Source organism: Bombina bombina, chromosome 3, assembly GCF_027579735.1.
Source record: "Bombina bombina isolate aBomBom1 chromosome 3, aBomBom1.pri, whole genome shotgun sequence".
In the NCBI taxonomy this organism is placed as follows: domain Eukaryota; kingdom Metazoa; phylum Chordata; class Amphibia; order Anura; family Bombinatoridae; genus Bombina; species Bombina bombina.
The window spans coordinates 24179699-24207225 of NC_069501.1; the positions used below are offsets into that span (position 1 = coordinate 24179699).

At 39.4% G+C, this 27527-nt stretch overlaps 1 protein-coding gene across 5 annotated transcripts in view; it reads right to left on the bottom strand.

The window, feature by feature from the left end:
- CD58 (CD58 molecule) overlaps nt 1–27527 on the bottom strand; it is a 753750-nt gene that overhangs the window by 674901 nt on the left and 51322 nt on the right. For all 5 annotated transcript variants that reach the window (XM_053705745.1, XM_053705746.1, XM_053705749.1 and 2 more), the window contains exon 2: nt 2270–2554. In XM_053705745.1, the coding sequence (XP_053561720.1) occupies nt 2270–2554 (285 nt within the window). The remainder of the gene's footprint in view (nt 1–2269; nt 2555–27527) is intronic.

Consider the following 27527-nt stretch of genomic DNA (forward strand, 5'->3'; position numbering starts at 1 on the left):
ATCTATAGCACTTACCAAACACACTGATAGCCCAGTGTTGTATTTATTGTACAAGTATCTATAGCACTTACCAAACACACTGATAGCCCAGTGCTGTATTTATTGTACAAGTATCTATAGCACTTACTGAACACACTGATAGCCCAGTGTTGTATTTATTGTACAAGTATCTATAGCACTTACCGAACACACTGATAGCCCAGTGCTGTATTTATTGTACAAGTATCTATAACACTTACCAAACACACTGATAGCCCAGTGTTGTATTTATTGTACAAGTATCTATAGCACTTACCGAACACACTGATAGCCCAGTGTTGTATTTATTGTACAAGTATCTATAGCACTTACCAAACACAGTGAGCTTGAAATGACGTTTGTCGTATTGTCCGTGTATTAGAACCTCCGCTGTGTACATTGCTGAATCTGAAACAATCAAGTTCCTTATGGTCAGGGTCCCAGAGGACAAATCCGCACTGGCTCGGTCACCCAGGATATAAAAATAAGGTGCTATATTGCTCTCCACATCAGCCAATTTATCATCTCCTTTCTTCCAAGTTATCTCTGTTGCTGTATTGCCATGGTCCGCACGGAAAGTGACGCTGCCTCCAACCCCCAGCAGCTCCCCCTGCATTTAATAATAACCCCCAGCTGCTCCTCCTGCAATTAATAATAACCCCCAGCTGCTCCTCCTGCATTTAATAATAACCCCCAGCAGCTCCTCCTGCATTTAATAATAACCCCCAGCAGCTCCTCCTGCATTTAATAACCCCCAGCAGCTCCTCCTGCATTTAATAACCCCCAGCAGCTCCTCCTGCATTTAATAATAACCCCCAGCTGCTCCTCCTGCATTTAATAATAACCCCCAGCAGCTCCTCCTACATTTAATAATAACCCCCAGCAGCTCCCCCTGCATTTAATAATAACCCCCAGCTGCTCCTCCTGCATTTAATAATAACCCCAAGCAGCTCCTCCTGCATTTAATAATAACCCCCAGCAGCTCCTCCTGCATTTAATAATAACCCCCAGCTGCTCCTCCTGCATTTAATAATAACCCCCAGCTGCTCCTCCTGCATTTAATAATAACCCCCAGCAGCTCCCCCTGCGTTTAATAATAACCCCCAGCAGCTCCCCCTGCATTTAATAATAACCCCCAGCTGCTCCTCCTGCATTTAATAATAACCCCCAGCAGCTCCTCCTGCATTTAATAATAACCCCCAGCTGCTCCTCCTGCATTTAATAATAACCCCCAGCAGCTCCCCCTGCATTTAATAATAACTCCCAGCAGCTCCCCCTGCATTTAATAATAACCCCCAGCAGCTCCCCCTGCATTTAATAATAACCCCCAGCTGCTCCTCCTGCATTTAATAATAACCCCCAGCAGCTCCTCCTACATTTAATAATAACCCCCAGCAGCTCCTCCTGCATTTAATAATAACCCCCAGCTGCTCCTCCTGCATTTAATAATAACCCCCAGCAGCTCCTCCTACATTTAATAATAACCCCCAGCAGCTCCTCCTACATTTAATAATAAGCCCCAGCAGCTCCCCCTGCATTTAATAACAACCCCCTAAACCCCTCACAAGGCCCTCTGGTAATCACCTGCATCCCAGGAGAACAAGTGACGCCTCATTCTCAAATGGAAGCGGTTTTGCTGTTTGTTCCCAGTGAGTGAGCAAAGGTGTACAGCATTGTTATAAGCAGAGATGCAAAACTGCTGCTATTGCTCCAAACACGTGCACGCTTCTGAGTCTACCTAGGTAAGCTATGCAACACAGGACACCAAGAGAATGAAGTAAATGTGATAGAAATAAAGTAGAACATTATCTTTCTATAATCCTCTGTCTTGTCTAGGGTTTCATGTCCCTGTTAGTTACCAAACTCACTGATAGCCCAGTGTTGTATTTATTGTACAAGTATCTATAGCACTTACCGAACACACTGATAGCCCAGTGCTGTATTTATTGTACAAGTATCTATAACACTTACCAAAAACACTGATAGCCCAGTGTTGTATTTATTGTACAAGTATCTATAGCACTTACCAAACACACTGATAGCCCAGTGTTGTATTTATTGTACAAGTATCTATAGCACTTACCGAACACACTGATAGCCCAGTGCTGTATTTATTGTACAAGTATCTATAACACTTACCAAACACACTGATAGCCCAGTGTTGTATTTATTGTACAAGTATCTATAGCACTTACCGAACACACTGATAGCCCAGTGTTGTATTTATTGTACAAGTATCTATAGCACTTACCAAACACAGTGAGCTTGAAATGACGTTTGTCGTATTGTCCGTGTATTAGAACCTCTGCTGTGTACATTGCTGAATCTGAAACAATCAAGTTCCTTATGGTCAGGGTCCCAGAGGACAAATCCGCACTGGCTCGGTCACCCAGGATATAAAAATAAGGTGCTATATTGCTCTCCACATCAGCCAATTTATCATCTCCTTTCTTCCAAGTTATCTCTGTTGCTGTATTGCCATGGTCCGCACGGAAAGTGACGCTGCCTCCAACCAATTCATTAAACTGGTTACTTTCTGCACAGCAAAGAACATTCAGTTATTTATTAATGTCCATTTAAGTATTTGTATCTGTTAAAAAGCCTAACATATAACTAATCACAAAACAATGTAATGATTAGACAATATTGTTATTATACACTAATAAATAGGGTGAGAATAAAAACCCCATTAACAATAAATAATGTTAAATAAAAGAAATGACAAATTATCGGCTAGATTTAGAGTTTTGTCGGTAAAGACCCGCGTAGCCAACACTGCTTTTTTTCCCAATGCACCCTTCCAACAACGCTGATATTTAGAGTTGTCTGAGGGGCTGCGTTAGGCTCAAAAAAGGGTGTGTTGAGCCTAACTTAGCTCCACTTCAACCCAAAATACCAGTGTTGCTTACGGTAGCAGTAAGATGGGAAAACGTGCTCGTGCACGATATCCCCATAGGAAACAATGGGGCTGTTTGGGCTGAAAAAAAACCTAACACCTGCAAAAAAGCAGCGTTCAGCTCCTAACGCAGCCCTATTGTTTCCTATGGGGTAACACTCTCTAAGTCTACACCTAACACCCTAACATGAACCCCGAGTCTAAACACCCCTAACCTTACACATATTAACCCCTAATCTGTCGCACCCGCTATCGCGGACACCTGCATTACACAATTAACCCCTAATCTGCAGCTCCGGACACCGCCGCAACCTACATTATACCTATGTACCCCTAATCTGCTGCCCCTAACATCGCCGACACCTATATTATATTTATTAACCCCTAATCTGCCCCCCCCCAACGTCGCCTACACTCATTAACCCCTAATCTGCTGACCGGACCTCGCCGCTACTCTAATAAAGTTATTAACCCCTAAACCGCCGGACTCCCGCCTCGCAAACCCTATAATAAATAGTATTAACCCCTAATCTGCCGACCGGACCTCGCCGCTACTCTAATAAATGTATTATCCCCTAAAGCTAAGTCTAACCCTAACACCCCCCTAAGTTAAATATAATTAAAGTCTAACGAAATAAATTAAATCTTATTAACTAAAGTATTCCAATTTAAAACTAAATACTTAACTGTAAAATAAACCCTAATATAGCTACAATATAACGAATAATTATATTGTAGCTATTTTAGGATTTATATTTATTTTACAGGCAACTTTGTATTTATTTTAACTAGGTACAATAGCTATTAAATAGTTAAGAACTATTTAATAGCTACCTAAATAAAATAAATACAAATATACCTGTAAAATAAATCCTAACCTAAGTTACAATTAAACCTAACACTACACTATCAATAAATTAATTAAATAAATTACCTACAATTACATACAATTAAATAAACTAAACTAAATTACAAAAAAAAAACCCCACTAAATTACAAAAAATAAAAAAAGATTACAAGAATATTAGGCTAATTACACCTACTCTAAACCCCCTAATAAAATAAAAAAGCCCCCCAAAATAATAAAGGTCCCTACCCTATTCTAAATGAAAAAGTAACCAGCTCTTTTACCAGCCCTTAAAAGGGCTTTTTGCGGGGGATGCCCCAAAGTAATCAGCTCTTTGCCAGTAAAAAAAAATACAACCCCCCCAACATTAAAACCCACCACCCACATACCCCTACTCTAACCCAAACCCCCCTTAAATAAACCTAACACTACCCCCCTGAAGATCTCCCTACCTTGAGTCGTGTTCACCCAGCCGGGCCGAAGTCTTCATCTGATGGGGCAGAAGAGGACATCCAGACCGGCAGAAGTCTTCATCCTATCCAGGCAGAAGAGGACATCCGGACCGGCAGACATCTTCATCCAAGCGGCATCTTCTATCTTCATCCAAACGGAGTGGAGCAGAGCCATCTTCTTCCCAGCCGACGCGGATCCATCCTCTTCAACCGACGCCTACTCGCCGAATGAAGGTTCCTTTAAATGACGGCATCCAAGATGGCATCCCTCGAATTCCGATTGGCTGATAGGATTCTATCAGCCAATCGGAATTAAGGTAGGAAAAATCTGATTGGCTGATTAAATCAGCCAATCCGATTCAAGTTCAATCCGATTGGCTGATCCAATAAGCCAATCAGATTGAGCTCGCATTCTATTGGCTGATCGGAACAGCCAATAGAATGCGAGCTCAATCTGATTGGCTGATTGGATCAGCCAATCGGATTGAACTTGAATCTGATTGGCTGATTTTTGACGCTGCTTTTGACGGCTAACGCCAAACTCTAAATCTAGCCGTAAAAATGCTAAACACACAGATTTACTGACAAATAACATTACAGGTAGAAAACGCTTTATCCAAACTGCTTTGGACAGGAAAAGTTCTGAATTTAAGAAAAGTTTGGATTTTGGAATATTTGGATCATTAAAATGTTACAGGACCAAGTGTCAACAATAATATCTTATGTCATTTAGGCAACAGTTACATAAAGCAGCTTATACATGCAAGCTAAAGGCAGCTTTATAACATGTTATTACTTTTGTATACGTAGCACCCTCAGAGAGAGAGTACACTACAGAAAGTAATAGTTGTTCTTATATAGATTATTATTTGCATTTCTGGACACAATAACAGGCATGAGCAGAGAAGATTGTAACTTACAGGCGGGAAAATAGTCATTTTTGATCCAAATTTTTTTTTTAAATATTAATTAAAAAGTATAGATTTTGGAATTCCGGATTTGAGAATTGGTATCTGTACTAACAAAAATAATAATGGCAAACTAAAGCGATTCTAGGACACACTACACACTCGCCTTGTTATTTTATGTCACACTCAGTTCCTCTATATACTCACCATGTTATTTTATGTCACACTCAGTTCCTCTATACACTCACCTTGTTATTTTATGTCACACTCAGTTCCTCTATACACTCACCTTGTTATTTTATGTCACACTCAGTTCCTCTATACACTCACCTTGTTATTTTATGTCACACTCGGTTCCTCTATACACTCACCTTGTTATTTTATGTCACACTCGGTTCCTCTATACACTCACCTTGTTATTGTATGTCACACTCGGTTCCTCTATACACTCACCTTGTTATTTTATGTCACACTCAGTTCCTCTATACACTCACCTTGTTATTGTATGTCACACTCGGTTCCTCTATACACTCACCTTGTTATTTTATGTCACACTGTTCCTCTATACACTCGCCTTGTTATTTTATGTCACACTCGGTTCCTCTATACACTCACCTTGTTATTTTATGTCACACTCAGTTCCTCTATACACTCACCTTGTTATTTTATGTCACACTCAGTTCCTCTATACACTCACCTTGTTATTTTATGTCACACTATTCCTCTATACACTCACCTTGCTATTTTATGTCACACTCAGTTCCTCTATACACTCACCTTGTTATTTTATGTCACACTCAGTTCCTCTATACACTCACCTTGTTATTTTATGTCACACTCGTTTCCTCTATACACTCACCTTGTTATTTTATGTCACACTCGGTTCCTCTATACACTCACCTTGTTATTTTATGTCACACTCGGTTCCTCTATACACTCACCTTGTTATTTTATGTCACACTCGGTTCCTCTATACACTCACCTTGTTATTTTATGTGACACTCGGTTACTCTATACACTCACCTTGTTATTTTATGTCACACTCGGTTCCTCTATACACTCACCTTGTTATTTTATGTCACACTCGGTTCCTCTATACACTCACCTTGTTATTTTATGTCACACTCAGTTCCTCTACACACTTACCTTGTTATTTTATGCCACACTCGGTTCCTCTATACACTCACCTTGTTATGTTATGTCACACTGTTCCTCTATACACTCACCTTGTTATTTTATGTCACACTCAGTTCCTCTATACATTCACCTTGTTATTTTATGTCACACTCAGTTCCTCTATACACTCACCTTGTTATTTTATGTCACACTCAGTTCCTCTATACACTCACCTTGTTATTGTATGTCACACTCGGTTCCTCTATACACTCACCTTGTTATTTTATGTTACACTCGGTTCCTCTATACACTCACCTTGTTATTTTATGTCACACTCGGTTCCTCTATACACTCACCTTGTTATTTTATGTCACACTCAGTTCCTCTATACACTCACCTTGCTATTTTATGTCACACTCAGTTCCTCTATACACTCACCTTGTTATTTTATGTCACACTCAGTTCCTCTATACACTCGCCTTGTTATTGTATGTCACACTCGGTTCCTCTATACACTCACCTTGTTATTTTATGTCACACTCGGTTCCTCTATACACTCACCTTGTTATTTTATGTCACACTCGGTTCCTCTATACACTCACCTTGCTATTTTATGTCACACTCAGTTCCTCTATACACTCACCTTGTTATTTTATGTCACACTCGTTTCCTCTATACACTCACCTTGTTATTTTATGTCACACTCGGTTCCTCTATACACTCACCTTGTTATTTTATGTTACACTCAGTTCCTCTATACACTCACCTTGTTATTTTATGTCACACTCGGTTCCTCTATACACTCACCTTGTTATTTTATGTCACACTCAGTTCCTCTATACACTCACCTTGTTATTTTATGTCACACTCGGTTCCTCTATACACTCACCTTGTTATTTTATGTCACACTCGGTTCCTCTATACACTCACCTTGTTATTTTATGTCACACTCGGTTCCTCTATACACTCACCTTGTTATTTTATGTCACACTCAGTTCCTCTATACACTCACCTTGTTATTTTATGTCACACTCGGTTCCTCTATACACTCACCTTGTTATTTTATGTCACACTCAGTTCCTCTATACACTCACCTTGTTATTTTATGTCACACTCAGTTCCTCTATACACTCACCTTGTTATTTTATGTCACACTCAGTTCCTCTATACACTCACCTTGTTATTTTATGTCACACTCGGTTCCTCTATACACTCACCTTGTTATTTTATGTCACACTCGTTTCCTCTACACACTCACCTTTTTATTTTATGTCACACTCGGTTCCTCTATACACTCACCTTGTTATTTTATGTCACACTCAGTTCCTCTATACACTCACCTTGTTATTTTATGTCACACTCGGTTCCTCTATACAGTCACCTTGTTATTTTATGTCACACTCGGTTCCTCTATACACTCACCTTGTTATTTTATGTCACACTCAGTTCCTCTATACACTCACCTTGTTATTTTATGTCACACTCGGTTCCTCTATACACTCACCTTGTTATTTTATGTCACACTCAGTTCCTCTATACACTCACCTTGTTATGTTATGTCACACTCAGTTCCTCTATACACTCGCTTTGTTATTTTATTTTAGGTGCAGCTGGTGGCAGCTGCTGAGGGGGGGCCAGTGAATGTTATGGGGGTCTAAACCATGGCCACAGTGGTCTGTAACAAATGGGCTTGTTGTGCCCTGCTTTATAGAAACTAAACCTGCATCTTCAATATTCACACAACTAATATAGTGGCTTATGACAAATGATTTATCTAAAAACATCACCATAGACCTTAAAGGGACACTGAACACTAAATAGGTTTTGTGCCCCTCCCTCTAATCATGGCGCTGCCATATTGGAACTTAGAATGCAGGTATCTGAAGGAGAGTTGCTGCACATGTGCAAACAGTTTACCAGTGGAAAGTAGTGTGAGAATTCAATATGGCGCCACCCATGACTTTAGGGAGGCGGGGAATAACCTCAATACTGTGCTTATAAAATATATTTAGTGTTCAATGTCCCTTTAATGGTGAACTTTGTACAAAAATGATTAACTAAACTTGCCTAACATTTATTTACTAAATAATATCCCTTTAATGAAGCATAGGGCAGTAATTAAAACTGTAGTGCATTTCAGTTTAAAATAACAATTTTACAATATGCAGGTAACATAAAAAATGTTTCTTATAAAAGCTTGAGGACTTTTAAAGAGCATGTGAAGCATATCTAGATATGATCCAGGCATGAGTATTTTAAATAGTAGATATTCCGAGAGAGGTAACCAGCAACACAAAATTAGTATAAACTCAAACCCTCTACATAGGGACCTGCAGCAGTGGCTCCCAGTCCTGCCCACACATGCGTCTGCAGGGAGACAGTTACTGCCAGGGGCACTGAGATATTGCCTCCTTGTGTTGCTGGAGCTGAGCACAAAATGTAAGGCGCATTACATACGTTCATTAGGATACGTAATGCAGGCTGTATTGAACACTTGTACCGTGTACCTAACACTCATTGTACCGTCTATCTAACACTCATTGTACCGTCTACCTAGCACTCATTGTACCGTCTACCTAACACTCATTGTACCATCTACCTAACACTCATTGTACCGTCTACCTAACACTCATTGTACCGTCTACCTAGCACTCATTGTACCGTCTACCTAACACTCATTGTACCGTCTACCTAACACTCATTGTACCGTCTACCTAACACTCATTGTACCGTCTACCTAACACTCATTGTACCGTCTACCTAACACTCATTGTACCGTCTACCTAACACTCATTGTACCGTCTACCTAACACTCATTGTACCGTCTACCTAACACTCATTGTACCGTCTACCTAACACTCATTGTACCGTCTACCTAACACTCATTGTACCGTGTACCTAACACTCATTGTACCGTGTACCTAACACTCATTGTACCGTCTACCTAACATTCATTGTACCGTCTACCTAATACTCACTGTACCGTCTACCTAACACTCATTGTACCATCTACCTAACACTCATTGTACCGTCTACCTAACACTCATTTTACCATCTACCTAACACTCATTGTACCGTCTACCTAACACTTATTGTACCATCTACCTAACACTCATTGTACCATCTACCTAACACTCATTGTACCGTCTACCTAACACTCATTGTACCGTCTACCTAACACTCATTGTACCATCTACCTAACACTCATTGTACCGTCTACCTAACACTCATTGTACCATCTACCTAACACTCATTGTACCATCTACCTAACACTCATTGTACCGTCTACCTAACACTCATTGTACCGTCTACCTAACACTCATTGTACCGTCTACCTAACACTCATTGTACCGTCTACCTAATACTCATTGTACCGTCTACCTAACACTCATTGTACCATCTACCTAACACTCATTGTACCGTCTATCTAACACTCATTGTACAATCTACCTAACACTCATTGTACCGTGTACCTAACACTCATTGTACCGTCTACCTAACACTCATTGTACCGTCTACCTAACACTCATTGTACCGTCTACCTAACACTCATTGTACCGTCTACCTAACACTCATTGTACCATCTACCTAACACTCATTGTACCATCTACCTAACACTCAATGTACCGTCTACCTAACACTCATTGTACCATCTACCTAACACTTATTGTACCATCTACCTAACACTCATTGTACCGTCTACCTAACACTCATTGTACCATCTACCTAACACTCATTGTACCATCTACCTAACACTCATTGTACCGTCTACCTAACACTCATTCGCCTAGTTTACGAGTTCTGCATTAGCCTTAAAAAGCAGCGTTAAGGGGTCCTAACGCTGCTTTTTAACGCCCGCTGGTATTACGAGTATGGCAGGTAAAGGTGTACCGCTCACTTTTCTTCCGCGACTTTTCCATACCGCAAATCCCCTTACGCCAATTGTGTATCCTATCTTTTTAATGGGATTTGCCTAACGCTGGTATTACGAGTCTTGGAAGAAGTGAGCGGTACAGCCTCTACCGCCAAGACTCCTACCGCATTTAAAAGTCAGTAGTTAAGAGCTTTATGGGCTAACGCGGAACATAAAGCTCTTAACTAAAGTGCTATCCATGAACTACCTATGTACCCCTAAACCGAGGCCCCCCAACATCGCAAACACTATATTAAAACATTTAACCCCTAATCTGCCGACAGGACACCGCCACCACCTACATTATACCTATGAACCCCCAATCTGCTGCCCCTAACATCGTCGACACCTACATTATAGTTATTAACCCCTAATCTGCCGCCCCCAATGTCGCCGTCACCTACCTACACTTATTAACCCCTAATCTGCAGACCGGACATCGCCGCCACTATAATAAATGTATTAACCCCTAAACCGCCACACTTCCGCCTCGCAAACACTATATTAAATTTTATTAACCCCTAATCTGTCGCCCCTAACATCGCTGACACCTACCTACAATTATTAACCCCTAATCTGCCGCCCCCAACGTTGCCGCTACTATATTAAAGTTATTAACCCATAAACCTAAGTCTAACCCTAACCCCCCCTAACTTAAATCTATTTTTAATAAATCAAAATAAAATTACTATAATTAAAAAAATTATTCCTATTTAAAACTAAATACAGAGCTATGAAATAAACCCTAATATAGCTACAATATAACTAATAGTTACATTATAGCTATTTTAGGATTTATATTTATTTTACAGGCAACTTTGTATTTATTTTAACTAGGTACAATAGCTATTAAATAGTTAATAACTATTTAATAGCTACCTAGTTAAAATAATTACAAAATTACCTGTAAAATAAATCCTAAATTACAAATACACCTAACACTACACTATCAATAAATTTATTAAATAAATTAAACTACAATTATCTAAACTAAAATACAATTAAATAAACTAAACTATATTACAAAAAAAAACACTAAATTACAAAAAATAAAAAAATATTACAAGAAGTTTAATCTAATTACACCTAATCTAAGCCCCCTAATAAAAAAATAAAAAATCCCTCCAAAATAATAAAATTCCCTATCCGAAACTAAATTACAAAGTAATCAGTTCTTTTACCAGCCCTTAAAAGGGCTTTTTGCGGGGCATTGCCCCAAAGTAATCAGCTCTTTTACCAACATTACAACCCACCACCCACACACCCCTACTCTAAAACCCACCCGATCCCCCCTTAAAAAAAACCTAACACTACCCCCTTGAAGATCACCCTACCTTTATCCGGGAAGAATAGGACATCCGGACCGGCAGACATCTTCATCCAAGCGGCATCTTCTATCTTCATCCATCCAACGAGGAACGGCTCCATCTTGAAGACCTCCGGCGCGGAACATCCTTCCTGCACGACGACTACCCGACGAATGGCTGGTCCTTTAAATGACGTCATCCAAGATGGCGTCCCTCGAATTCCGATTGGCTGATAGGATTCTATCAGCCAATCGGAATTAAGGTAGGAAAAATCCGATTGGTTGATTAAATCAACCAATCAGAATTAAGGTAGGAAAAATCCGATTGGCTGATTAAATCAACCAATCTTGGATGACGTCATTTAAAGGACCAGCCATTCGTCGGGTAGTCGTCGTGCAGGAAGGATGTTCCGCGCCGGAGGTCTTCAAGATGGAGCCGTTCCTCGTCGGATGGATGAAGATAGAAGATGCCGCTTGGATGAAGATGTCTGCCGGTCCGGATGTCCTCTTCTGCCCGGATAGGATGAAGACTTCTGCCGGTCCGGATGTCCTCTTTTGACCCATCGGTGCCCGGCTGGGTGAACACGGCTAAAGGTAGGGTGATCTTCAAGGGGGTAGTGTTAGGGTTTTTTTAAGAGGGGATCGGGTGGGTTTTAGAGTAGGGGTGTGTGGGTGGTGGGTTGTAATGTTGGGGGGGTATTGTATTGTATATTACAGGTAAAAGAGCTGATTACTTTGGGACAATGCCCCGCAAAAAGCCATTTTAAGGGCTGGTAAAAGAGCTGATTACTTTGTAATTTAGTTTAGTATAGGGAATTTTATTATTTTGGAGGGATATTTTATTAGGGGGCTTAGATTAGGTGTAATTAGATTAAACTTCTTGTAATATTTATATATATATATATATATATATATATGTGTGTGTGTAACAAGACTCCAGCTCAGCCCTCCTAATGACAACAGCCTGGGTGCAAGGATGCAGGTAAATACAAAATAAAGGCTGCACTCACAGGTCTTTTTGAAACACAAGTACAAGTACTTTAATGTGATGAAACTTTTTGGGGATCTCGTCCCCTTTGTCAGCATGCAATTATGATACAAAACAAAGCTTTTATAGTGTTAACTATTCAAACAAACAAACCTTTTACCCAAAACAGCGCCAATTGCATTCCACTGAAAAGCCGAAACCGGAAGTCTAGTTTCACTTCCGGTCGTGACCAGAATGTGAAAAATCATTTAACATCAATATTGGATAAAAACATTCAAAATGCCCAATGATCAAGACTTATAAACTATGTGACATGCATACATATTGTGGCCATACTAATACCAGCACATGGACAAATATTAGCTGTACAAGAAGCAACCAAGTACACGGTTGCCATAGATACCGCCAGAAACATTAAAGGTGCAAACATAAGAAAAATAAAAAATGTGATCAGACTTAAATCCCGCAGTCTATTACACAGGGTAATAGACTGCGGAATTTAAGTCTGATCACATTTTTTATTTTTCTTATGTTTGATATGAGGAAGTGATCCATAATTTAGAACCCCTATCTATTTGAAATTACTTTGTATTTTTCACCAAGACACCTATATGTGTTACACAGGAATGTATAATCACTTTAATAATGTAACACACTATATCAGCACATTCGGATCTAACTGTGCAAAGAGTATCCGCTTATGCACCTTTAATGTTTCTGGCGGTATCCATGGCATACATTTGGTTGCTTCGTGTACAGCTAATATTTGTCCATGTGCTGGTAATAGTATGGCCACAATATGTATGCATGTCACATAGTTTATAAGTCTTGATCATTGGGCACTTTGAATGTATTTATCCAATATCGATGTTAAATGATTTTTCACATTCTGGTCACGACCGGAAGTGACGAAACTAAACTTCCCGTTTTGGCTTTTCAGTGGAACGCAAGATGCGTTCCACTCACGGAAAACTGGCGCTGTTTTGGGTAAAAACACAATTTATGCTTACCTGATAAATTTATTTCTCTTGTGGTGTATCCAGTCCACGGATCAACCATTACTTGTGGGATATTCTCATTCCCAACAGGAAGTTGCAAGAGGACACCCACAGCAGAGCTGTAATATAGCTCCTCCCCTAACTGTCATAGCCAGTCATTCGACCGAAAACAAGCCGAGAAAGGAGGAACCATAGGGTGTAGTGGTTACTGTAGTTTAAATTTAAAAATTACCTGCCTTAAAATGACAGGGCGGGCCGTGGACTGGATACACCACAAGAGAAATAAATTTATCAGGTAAGCATAAATTGTGTTTTCTCTTGTAAGGTGTATCCAGTCCACGGATCATCCATTACTTGTGGGATACCAATACTAAAGCTAAAGTACATGGATGAAGGGAGGGACAAGGCAGGAACTTAAATGGAAGGAACCACTGCCTGTAAAACCTTTCTCCCAAATATAGCCTCCGAAGAAGCAAAAGTATCAAATTTGTAAAATGTTGAAAAAGTATGAAGCGAAGACCAAGTCGCCGCCTTGCAAATCTGTTCAACAGAAGCCTCATTTTTAAAGGCCCAAGTGGAAGCCACAGCTCTAGTGGAATGAGCTGTAATCCTTTCAGGAGGCTGCTGTCCAGCAGTCTCATAGGCTAAGCGGATTAAGCTTCTTAGCCAAAAAGAAAAAGAGGTTGCCAAAGCCTTTTGACCTCTCCTCTGTCCAGAGTAGACAACAAACAAAGCAGATGTTGGACGAAAATCTTTAGTAGCTTGTAAGTAAAACTTTAAAGCACAGACCACGTCCATATTGTGTAACACAAGGATGGAACCACAATCTCTTGATTGATATTCTTGTTAGATACCACCTTAGGTAAGAACCCAGGTTTGGTACGCAGGACTACCTTATCCGTATGAAAAATCAGATAAGGAGAATCACATTGTAAGGCAGATAGCTCAGAGACTCTACGAGCCGAGGAAATAGCTACAAAAAAAAAAAAAAAAAAAAAGAACTTTCCAAGATAAAAGTTTGATATCTATGGAATGAAGAGGTTCAAACGGAACTCCTTGAAGAACCTTAAAAACCAAGTTTAAGCTCCATGGTGGAGCAACAGGTTTAAACACAGGCTTGATTCAAACTAAAGCCTGACAAAATGCCTGAACGTCTGGAACATCTGCCAGACGCTAGTGCAAAAGACAGAGCAAAAATCTGTCCCTTTAAGAAACTAGCTGACAATCCTTTTTCCAAACCTTCTTGGAGAAAAGATAAAATCCTAGGAATCCTGACCTTACTCCATGAGTAACCCTTGGATTCACACCAATAAAGATATCTACGCCATACCTTATGGTAAATTTTCCTGGTGACAGGCTTTCGTGCCTGTATTAAGGTATCAATAACTGACTCGGAGAAGCCACGCTTTGATAAAATCAAGCATTCAATCTCCAGGCAGTCAGCCTCAGAGAAATTAGATTTGGATGGTTGAAAGGACCCTGAAGTAGAAGGTCCTGTCTCAGAGGCAGAGACCATGGTGGAAAGGATGACATGTCCACTAGATCTGCATACCAGGTCCTGCGTGGCCACGCAGGTGCTATCAGAATCACTGATGCTCTCTCCTGCTTGATCTTGGCAATCAGTCGAGGGAGCAGAGGAAACGGTGGAAACACATAAGCCAGGTTGAAAGACCAGGGCGCTGCTAGAGTATCTATTAGTGTCGCCTTGGGATCCCTGGACCTGGATCCATAACACGGAAGCTTGGCGTTCTGGCGAGACACCATGAGATCCAGTTCTGGTTTGCCGCAACGGAGAAACAGTTGTGCAAATACCTCCGGATGGAGTTCCCACTCTCCCGGATGAAAAGTCTGACGACTTAGAAAATCCGCCTCCCAGTGCTCTACACCTGGGATATGGATAGCCGATAGGTGGCAAGAGTGAATCTCTGCCCAGTGAATTATTTTTAAAACTTCTAACATCTCTAGGGAACTTCTTGTTCCCCCTCGATGGTTGATGTAAGCTACAGTCGTGATGTTGACCGACTGAAATCTGATGTACCTCAGAGTTGCTAACTGAGGCCAAACCTGAAGAGCCTTGAATATCGCTCTTAGTTCCAGAATATTTATTGGAAGGAGAGACTCCTCCTGAGTCCACGATCCCTGAGCCTTCAGGGAGTTCCAGACTGCACCCCAACCTAGAAGGCTGGCATTTGTTGTTACAATAGTCCAATCTGGCCTGCGAAGGTCATACCTTTGGACAGATGGACCCGAGATAGCCACCAGGGAAGAGGATCCCTGGTCTCTTTGTCCAGATTCAGTTGAGGGGCCAAATCTGTGAAATCCCCGCTCCACTGACTGAGCCTGCATAGTTGCAGCGGTCTGAGATGTAAGCGTGCAAACGGCACTATGTCCATTGCCGCTACCATTAAGCCGATTACTTCCATACACTGAGCCACCAAAGGGCGCGGAATGGAATGAAGAACCCGACAGGAATTTAGAAGCTTTGATAACCTGGACTCCGTCAAGGTAAATTTTCATTTCTACAGAATCTATCAGAGTCCCTAGAAAGGAAACTCTTGTGAGTGGGGATAGAGAACACTTTTCCTCGTTCACTTTCCACCCATGCAACCTCAGAAATGCCAGTACTACGTCCGTATGAGACTTGGCAATTTGGAAGTTTGACGCCTGTATCAGGATGTCGTCTAAATAAAGGGGCTACTGCTATGCCCCGCGGCCTTAGGACCGCCAAAAGCGACCCTAGAACCTTTGTAAAGATTCTTGGGGCTGTATCTAATCCAAAGGGAAGAGCTACAACTGGTAATGCCTGTCTTGAAAGGCAAACCTGAGAAACCGATGATGATCTTTGTGTATCGGAATGTGAAGATAAGCATCCTTTAGATCCACTGTAGTCATATATTGATCCTCCTGGATCAGTGGTAGGATGGTACGAATAGTTTCCATCTTGAACGACGGAACTTTGAGGAATTTGTTTAAGATCTTTAGATCCAAAATCGGTCTGAAGGTTCCCTTTTTTTTGGGAACCACAAACAGATTTGAGTAAAAACCCTGTTCCTGTTCCTCCTTTGGAACTGGATGGATCACTCCCATAACTAGGAGGTCTCGTACACAGTGTAAGAATGCCTCACTCTTTATCTGGTTTGCAGATAATTGTGAAAGGTGAAATCTCCCTTTTGGGGGGGGGGAAGCTTTGAAGTCCAGAAGATATCCCTGGGATATAATTTCCAACGCCCAGGGATCCTGAACATCTCTTGCCCACGCCTGGGCGAACAGTGAAAGTCTGCCCCCTACTAGATCCGTTACCGGATAGGGGGTCGTTCCTTCATGCTGTCTTAGAGGCAGCAGCAGGCTTTTTGACCTGCTTACCTTTTTTCCAGGTCTGGTTTGGTCTCCAGACCGTCTTGGATTGAGCAAAAGTTCCCTCTTGTTTATTATTAGAGGAAGTTGATGCCGCACCTGCCTTGAAGTTTCGAAAGGCACGAAAATTAGACTGTTTGGCCCTAGATTTGGACCTGTCCTGAGGAAGGGCACAACCTTTTCCTCCCGTGATATCAGCAATAATCTCCTTCAAACCAGGCCCGAATAGGGTCTGCCCCTTGAAGGGAATGTTAAGTAGCTTAGATTTTAAAGTCACGTCAGCTGACCATGATTTAAGCCATAGCGCTCTGCGCGCCTGTACAGCAAAACCAGAATTCTTAGCCGTTAGTTTATTCAAATGAACAATGGCATCAGAAATAAAATAATTGGCTAGCTTAAGTGCTCTAAGTTTGCCAACTATGTCATCCAATGGAGTCTCTACCTGTAAAGCCTCTTCCAGAGACTCAAACCAGTACGCCGCAGCAGCAGTGACAGGGGCAATGCATGCAATGGGCTGTAGGATAAAACCTTGTTGAATAAATATTTTCTTAAGGTAACCTTCTAATTTTTTATCCATTGGCTCTAAAAAAGCACAACTGTCCTTGACAGGGATAGTAGTACGCTTTGCTAGAGTAGAAACTGCTCCCTCCACCTTAGGGACTGTCTGCCATAAGTCCCGTGTGGTGGCGTCTATTGGAAAACATTTTTCTAAAAATAGGAGGGGAAGAGAACGGCACACCTGGTCTATCCCATTCCTTATTAATAATTTCTGTAAACCTTTTAGGTATTGGAAAAACATCAGTACACACCGGCACTGCAAAGCATTTATCCAGTCTACAAAATTTCTCTGGCACTGCAATGGTATCACAGTCATTAAGAGCAGCTAAAACCTCCCTAAGTAACACGCGGAGGTGTTCAAGCTTCAATTTAAATGTAGAAATATTAGAATCAGGTATCTTTCCTGAGTCATTAACATCACCCACTGACTGAAGCTCTCCTTCCTCAGCTTCTGCATATTGTGAGGCAGTATCAGACATGGTTCTTAAAGCGTCAGTATGCTCTGCATTTTGTCTCACCCCAGAGCTATCTCGCTAACCTCTAAGTTCAGGTAGTCTGGCTAATACTGCTGACAGTGTATTATCCATGACTGCCGCCATGTCTTGTAAAGTAAACGCTATGGGCATCCTAGATGTACTTGGCGCCATTTGAGCGTGAGTCCCTTGGGCGGGAGTCAAAGGGTCTGACACGTGGGGAGAGTTAGTCGGCATAACTTTCCCCTCGTCAGATTCCTCTGGTGATAATTTTTTTTAAAAACAGAATATGATCTTTATTGCATAAAATGAAATCAGTACATTTGGTACACATTCTAAGAGGGGGTTCCACCATGGCTTTTAAACATAATGAACAAGGAGTTTCTTCTATGTCAGACATGTTTATACAGACTAGCAATGAGACTAGCAAGCTTGGAAAACACTTTAAATCAAGTTAACAAGCAAATATAAAAAACGGTACTGTGCCTTTAAGAGAAACAAATTTTGTCAGAATTTGAAAAACTGTGAAAAAATGCAGTAAATCAAATGAAATTTTTACAGTGTATGTAATAGGCTAACAGAGCATTGCATCCACTTGCAAATGGATGATTAACCCCTTAGTTCAAAAAACGGATCAAAAAACGAAATAGACTTTTTTTTTCTTGTTTTTTGTTTGTGTTTTTTAACAGTCACAACCAACTGCCACAGCAAGCTGTGGTCCTACCTTCCCCAATAAACGACTTTGGAAAGCCTTTGAGCTGTCCTATAGATGTCCTATAGCATACAGGGGACTCCTGAGGGAAGCTGGATGTCACAGTTTGTAATTTTAACTGCACCAACTGTAACTTTTATACTATAACAGTGGAAAGCCTCAGTAAAACTGTTTCTAGTCAAAATTTAAGCCAGCCATGTGGAAAAAACTAGGCCCCAATAAAGTTTTATCACCAATGCATATATAAAAACGATTAAACATGCCAGCAAACGTTTATATTGCAATATCATAAGGGTATTACCCCTGGGAGTAAGCATGATACCAGTCGTTATTAAATCACTGTATTCAGGCTTAACTTACATTAATCCGGTATCAGCAGCATTTTCTAGTGTTTTCCATCTCTAGAAAAAATTATAACTGCACATACCTGATAGCAGAATAAACTGCACGCCATTCTCTCGCTGAAGTTACCTCATCTGTGTAATCCCCTCAGACATATGTGAGAATAGCAATGGATCTTAGTTACAACCTGCTAAGATCATAGAAACCTCAGGCAGATTCTTCTTCTATTTACTGCCTGAGATAAAATAGCACAACTCCGGTACTATTTAAAAATAACAAACTTTTGATTGAAGAAAATAAACTAGCTATATTTAACCCTTCTCTCCTACAACGTCCTTGCTTGTTGAGAGTTGCAAGAGAATGACTGGCTATGACAGTTAGGGGAGGAGCTATATTACAGCTCTGCTGTGGGTGTCCTCTTGCAACTTCCTGTTGGGAATGAGAATATCCCACAAGTAATGGATGATCCGTGGACTGGATACACCTTACAAGAGAAAGGTGTGTTTGTTTGAATTGTTAACACTATAAAAGATTTGTTTTGTATCATAATTGCATAATTGTTTTGTATCATAATTGCATAATTGTTTTTTGTTTGTGTTTTTTAACAGTCACAACCAACTGCCACAGCAAGCTGTGGTCCTACCTTCCCCAATAAACGACTTTGGAAAGCCTTTGAGCTGTCCTATAGATGTCCTATAGCATACAGGGGACTCCTGAGGGAAGCTGGATGTCACAGTTTGTAATTTTAACTGCACCAACTGTAACTTTTATACTATAACAGTGGAAAGCCTCAGTAAAACTGTTTCTAGTCAAAATTTAAGCCAGCCATGTGGAAAAAACTAGGCCCCAATAAAGTTTTATCACCAATGCATATATAAAAACGATTAAACATGCCAGCAAACGTTTATATTGCAATATCATAAGGGTATTACCCCTGGGAGTAAGCATGATACCAGTCGTTATTAAATCACTGTATTCAGGCTTAACTTACATTAATCCGGTATCAGCAGCATTTTCTAGTGTTTTCCATCTCTAGAAAAAATTATAACTGCACATACCTGATAGCAGAATAAACTGCACGCCATTCTCTCGCTGAAGTTACCTCATCTGTGTAATCCCCTCAGACATATGTGAGAATAGCAATGGATCTTAGTTACAACCTGCTAAGATCATAGAAACCTCAGGCAGATTCTTCTTCTATTTACTGCCTGAGATAAAATAGCACAACTCCGGTACTATTTAAAAATAACAAACTTTTGATTGAAGAAAATAAACTAGCTATATTTAACCCTTCTCTCCTACAACGTCCTTGCTTGTTGAGAGTTGCAAGAGAATGACTGGCTATGACAGTTAGGGGAGGAGCTATATTACAGCTCTGCTGTGGGTGTCCTCTTGCAACTTCCTGTTGGGAATGAGAATATCCCACAAGTAATGGATGATCCGTGGACTGGATACACCTTACAAGAGAAAGGTGTGTTTGTTTGAATTGTTAACACTATAAAAGATTTGTTTTGTATCATAATTGCATGCTGACGAAGGGGACGAGATCCCCAAAAACGTTTCATCACATTAAAGTACTTGTATGCATATATACTGCACTCTCATACCGGACCGGGTACACATCCCATGACCCTGCAACATGCTCAGCCCTGGGTGCCACTGGCACTCGCAGGAAGCTGTGCTGTCCCCAGAGCCACAGGCAGTTAGCCCCAGACAGGTCTGGGTGCAAGAACCATAGGGAAAATTACAAAACAAATTAATACACACAGAGAAAACCCAGCACTCACTTACAAGCTCTCAGCTAAGATTTAAAAGCAAAAATGGAAAGGTTAGTTACCGCACCTGGCCAAATGGGACAAGCCCATGTACCTCGTCAAGGTCCTTTCCAATACCTGGGACCCTAAAACAGCCATACAATGCAAGCTTTCAAATCCAAACAAACTGGGAACAAGGGAAGGGTGCACAGGCATATGTAATCACCCTAGACATATACAAAACACGGAAGGGAACTGCACTCTCATTCCGGACCGGGTACACATCCCATGACCCTACAACATGCTCAGCCCTGGGTGCCACTGGAACTCACAGGAAGCTGTGCTGTCCCCAGAGTCACAGGCAGTTAACCCCAGACAGGGCTGGGTGCAAGAACCATAGGGAAAATTACAAAACAAATGAATACAACACAGAGAGAAAACCTAGCACTCACTTACAAGCTCTCAGCTAAGATTTAAAAGCAAAAATGGAAAGGTTAGTAACCGCACCTGGCCAAATGGAACAAGCCCAGGTACCTCATCAAGGTCCTTTCCAATACCTGGGACCCTAAAACAGCCACACAATGCAAGCTTTCAAATCCTTGTAAGTGAGTGCTGGGTTTTCTCTGTGTGTTGTATTAATTTGTTTTGTAATTTTCCCTATGGTTCTTGCACCCAGACCTGTCTGGGGCTAACTGCCTGTGGCTCTGGGGACAGCACAGCTTCCTGCGAGTGCCAGTGGCACCCAGGGCTGAGCATGTTGCAGGGTCATGGGATGTGTACCCGATCCGGTATGAGAGTGCAGTTCCCTTCCGTGTTTTGTGTGTATATATATATATATACACACATATATATATATATATATATATATATATACACATATATACACACACACATATATATATATATATATATATATATATTATTTATTTATAAAATATTTTACCAGGAAGGATACATTGAGATTTCTCTCATTTTCAAGTATGTCCAGGGACCACAAAACATTGCATTGATACAATAGGGTACAAAAAAATACAAAAACAATAATAATACCCAATATATGCAAACATTTAACATAGAACAGGTAGGAAATATGTAATCAACCATGACAGGCACATTCTGTTTTGAGATATGTAGAGAGGGATCTCTTAAAGGATTTTAGGCTTGGGGAAGTTTTTAAAGTGTGAGGGAGGTCATTCCATAACTGTGGTGCTCTGTAGGAATAGGAGGATCGAGCTGCTTTCTTTTTGTATTGAGGCAAGCTAAATAATGTGCTGTTATTGGATCGGAGGTTAAAGGAGGTGGGAATAGCAGGGGAGAGCATTCTGCTCAGGTAGGGTGGGAGCTTCCCAGAAAGGCTCTTAAAGACAAGGCAGGAAAGATGGAGGGTGCGTCTGGATTCCAGCGACAGCCAGTTTAGTTCTTTTAGCATGTCACAATGGTGGGTCCTGTAGTTACATTGTAGCACAAAGCGGCAGAACGAGTTTTATAACGTATTTAGTTTATTAAGGTGAGTTTGCGGAGCAGGTGCATATACTACATCCCCATAATCCATGATCAGAGGCACAAGCACTGTTTGTAAAATAGAAGTTTATACCAAGACAGAAAAAGTACTCCAAGAGGCTAACCACCAACCCACAGGAAGTCTAAGGGATTTATTCACAACCAGAAACACATCCCTGCATACTCCAGGAGGCTAACGAAAACCTAAAGAGGCATCACATCTGGATACAAGGAGAAGATTCAACTATCTATATATACCCCCAGTGCGGCATACTTACCTCATTAGATTGGGGTAATATCTGGTAAGGGTATTATATACCATCTATTACTGCATATCAACTTTAGCTGAAGATTTATTACGGACTATATACATTTTAAGGACTCATATGAACATTGTTTCACATTCTATATACTTTTTATCTTTTTATTTTATTATTTTTTTCATTCATATTCCTATACATAACCCATACTTTAATGGATATATAGGCGCTGTATCAACACTTGTATACACACATATATATATATATATATATATATATATATGTCAGTTGCCCACAATCACTTATAGAGTAGTATTACTATTATATCTGTATGGATTGCAACATATGCATTAATTTATAAGTGCCAGCATTTATAATCTTATGCTGGGTAACGTTAAAGTGAAGGTCAATTTTCATCAATGAGTGCCTGGTTTTTAAAAATACTTTTAAAAACAGGGGCACTTTCATTGGTGAAAATGAACATTGCACTGTATTTGAAGAAATACTTACCTTTTACTCCTGCAAAGCCAGATCGACAATCCCCCTCCTTCTTCTTCCTGCTGTAGACCACAGCAATGACGAAACTGGCTTCCTCCAATCACAGCCAGGCATCACAAGCAGGACGCTCTGGGGTGCAAGCCATGATTGGAGGAAGCCGGTTTTGTCATTTCTGACGTCAGTACAGAGGAACTGAGGCTGAGATCGGCGATCGGGTTTTGCAGAAGTAAAAGGTAAATATTTCTTCAAATTCAGTGCAATGTAAATTTTCATTAATGAAAGTGCCCCGTTTTTAAAAGTATTTTTAAAAAACCGGGCACTCATTGATGAAAATTGACCTTAACTTTAAGTATATTTGAAATGATTTTCAGATTTTTTTTTCAGGTTGGAGCATATATGTCCTCATCGATGTAAGTTTTACTTACATTTATATTGCATTGCTCATTTTTGTGTAAAATGTCAGATTCTAGTTCTGATGATATTTACTACCAACTGTGTAAATCTAATGGATATCGGTAATATTTGTTATATGCTGCCCAGTTGAATCTATGTTAAGATTGACCCTATATTGGTATCTAGCAGTTACATCTACTGGGGTATATTGATGTTAGTAAACATTGATATACAAATGCAGGTATTAGTTATTAAAAATGTTCATAGTATGCTGATCATGTGTGTTGCACAATATGTGGTTAGCTTATAACTTATTTTGAGTATGGTTATAAAGCAATATGCTGTTTATCCCGGTAGTTAGTTTGTTTCTACCAACATTTATTTGTAACTAATCCAGACCTTGTCAACCACCATATTAGAATTGTGTTAAAAGTTAAATCAGCTGTATAAGTCTATTCAGTGTTGCTCAGGCTTACTGTGAACAGCTGGGTTTAACCAGCGATTTGATTTACCAGCTCATCAACTAAGGGGTTAATCACATATTATGATTTACCCAGTATCTGCCTGTGATAGTTAAAAAAGATTTCTCACATTAGTGTAGGTTAACATTAATATATAAGTGTATTGGCATTTGCTGTTAAATTGTGCATTGCATGCTAATCGTGCCTGTTGTATACAGTGCCGTTTAAATAGTTGCTATTTTTATCCTCTTACTTCGAAACAGTATACTGATATTCCAATGGTCAGTTTGAGTCTACAATTAATTATTTTTTTTAATAGTTCAGGACCATATAAACCACCATATTAAACTTATATTAAAAATCAAATACGCTACAAAAGTCCGTTCAATGCTGCTCGTATTTGCTGTGAGCAGGTCGATTAACCATAGGTTATATTTATGCAAAATTTATTGTGAGTAATAACAAGGAACTTACTGTATCTATATTCAGTAATACATTTTAAGTTAATAACTAGTCAAAGTCAAAATCCAACTGCTATGTTTAAAAATATTTGGGGGTTGAAAGAGGTTTAACACCATCCCTTGACATGTTTCGCCGTTTAAGTGGCGGCTTTTTCGAAAGGCGACGCGTGCCGGCGTCTACGACTGTTTATCGCCTAAGCCACACCTCTAATTCCAATCCTCTACCAATCAGAGCCATCTTTTTATTAGAGGGCAAAGCAATGTTATATATTGGCTGTATCAGTTACGAGGATTCGTTCTGGTATGTTATTAGAAGATTTTGAAAGTTTTTATCAGTCTTAATGTACATTATTGATCGGTTCGTAATCTCTATATAAAAATGTGTCTGAAATACCAAAACATACTAGTAATGTTTTCAGTGTGAGAATTCTTTTGTAGCAAGATATAAATTGAAACCCGACAAAATATATCTAAATCTATTGACATTTTATTTACAGTGCCAACTTATTTTAGAGACATAAAGAGTATCAATATGTTATATATATAAAGCTCTGAGCTCTAAATATAGCATACTGATCTTTTTATAATATATTTTCATGGTGTAAATCAAATTATGAATTTCATAATGAGTGAAATATATTTTTGTGAAAATAATGAGTGGATTTTTGTGGTGAATATATTTGTATATCAAAGTTGTTTTAATGGCTAATCAGGAGAAAATCACCCTGTGTAAAAAACATTGAATCAGACACAATGTGATGTGTATTCTGTTAAAGTTAATTCTCTTGACTTAAAATATACAATGATATAATGAATAGTGCATTGTGAAGTCAAAGCATGTGGGGCTGTGTGTGACAATCTGACAAGAGGTGTATATCATGATTGTCTGGATTGACAAGAGGAGTGACGAGCAGAGGAAAAAACGTGAAAAGTGTGGTTACGTTAATTAAAAGTCAAAAAGGTGAACCCCTAATATAATAAATAACCCTAGTGAAAAAAGGGGGTGGATGGGATGTGGGTGAAAAATGATTAAATATAAACTAATTGAACACTATTGTCATTAAAGTTTAGTTCCTAAATAGGCAACATAATGTTTAACTGTTAGTAAGGAATACTATACATATTGATTCTTCAAATAGTCTCTATATAATAGATGGCATTGTTCTACAAAAGAAAGAACTCCTCTGAAGTTAATGCTGGTGTGTTATTCAACTTCTCAAGTATGTTTTTGAGCTAATATTACAGTTTGAATTGTAGGTTTTGATATTTTCTTAAAGGGCCACTTTAAGTAAATATTTTCTATGCCTGTTACTAACTAACTACCCCAAATACGCTTTTTATCAATAGCATTTCATTAACATATCTCTACCGTATATCAGAAATCTTGTCTGCAAATTTAATTGTTTTCCAAACCCACTCCGTGGGTATCCTTTGCTCTGTACCAATCCGTTTACAATACCTAGGTTTCAAAATGGCGCTTTAAACACAATTTCATTGGTTTAAGTATTTTGAACACACAGTGCTGAAAATAGTGGGCAGGATAATGTGACATCATCGGGGAATAAAAGATATAACTTTTAGAACGTTATGAAACTTCGTTTTGGAGAAAATATACGTCAGTAAGTTTTAATTAATGTTTATTAACTTTAATATATTAGTTGTTTGGCTAAAAAATTATAACAGAAAGTAATCCTTTAAATGAACATTGAATAGTTGTTCTGTTCATTTAAACCTTTCGGATGTACACAATCGATTAAATAAATCCATCTTGTATCTGCTTTTAATAGAGCTTTCTCCAAATCTCCTCCTCTTAAGCCTAGTGACATTTTCTGTATACCATAACATTGCAGTTCTGAAGTTTTGGATTGGTGATGTTTTCAAAAATGTAAAGCTACGGACGTAATTTTTTTGTCTTTGGACACGTCTTGAGGAGCATTACAGATATTCCGAAGATGCTCCATGATCCGTATATGTAGTTTTCTTGTCGTCATTCCTATGTAAGTATAAGGACACATGCATTAGAGGGCATAGATAACTCCTATCTATATATAGGTTTTGATTTGATGTTTTTTACCAAATCTATAAATGATCATTTTTTTCTTTTTAATCATGTGGATACATGTGGAACAGCTACCACATGGAAAAGAGCCTAGTTCTGTAGTTTTTAGGTTGTTGGTTTTCTTCACATAGTGGCTAGGGCTAAGAATTTCCTTTAGCTTTCTTGATCTCCTATAGCCTATTTCTGCTTTTGTTCCAATATGGTTCTTTAGCTTAGGATCAGCTTGTAGTATGTGCCAGTTTTGTTGGATTATGTCAACATCCTGAATTGACTGGTCATAGTAAGTTAGTATCAAACGTGTTTTATTGTCTAGATTTTTATTTTTCACTTTCAATAAGTCTGCTCTAGGAGTTGTAAATGATCATATTTTGGCTTTTTTGATGGACCTTTTGCTATATCCTCTGGAGAGTAACCTGCTTTCAAGTTCTAATGCCCTTTTTTTTTTTTAAAGTATTCTCATCAGAGCAATTACGTCTCATTCTTAGGAATTCGCCAACGGGTAATGATTTTGTGGTGTTGGGGGCACATGAGCACTTGTTGTGTGAAGTACATTATTTGTCGCTGTCTCTTTTCTAAAAAGATCTGTACTTAAAGATCCATTACTTTCTTTGTGGATTTGTAAATCAAGAAAGGAGACTTGAGTTAGACTTTTTTCGTAGTTTATTACTCACAATAAATTTTGCGTAAATATAACCTATGGTTAATCGACCTGCTCACAGCAAATATGAGCAGCATTGAACAGACTTTTGTAGCGTATTTGATTATTAATATTAGTTTAATATGGTGGTTTATATGGTCCTGAACTATACAAAAAAAAATAATTGTAGACTCAAACTGACCATTGGAATATCAGTATACTGTTTCGAAGTAAGAGGATAAAAATAGCAACTATTTAAATGGCACTGTATACAACAGGCACGATTAGCATGCAATGCACAATTTAACAGCAAATGCCAATACACTTATATATTAATGTTAACCTACACTAATGTGAGAAATCTTTTTTAACTATCACAGGCAGATACTGGGTAAATCATAATATGTGATTAACCCCTTAGTTGATGAGCTGGTAAATCAAATCGCTGGTTAAACCCAGCTGTTCACAGTAAGCCTGAGCAACACTGAATAGACTTATACAGCTGATTTAACTTTCAACACAATTCTAATATGGTGGTTGACAAGGTCTGGATTAGTTACAAATAAATGTTGGTAGAAACAAACTAACTACCGGGATAAACAGCATATTGCTTTATAACCATA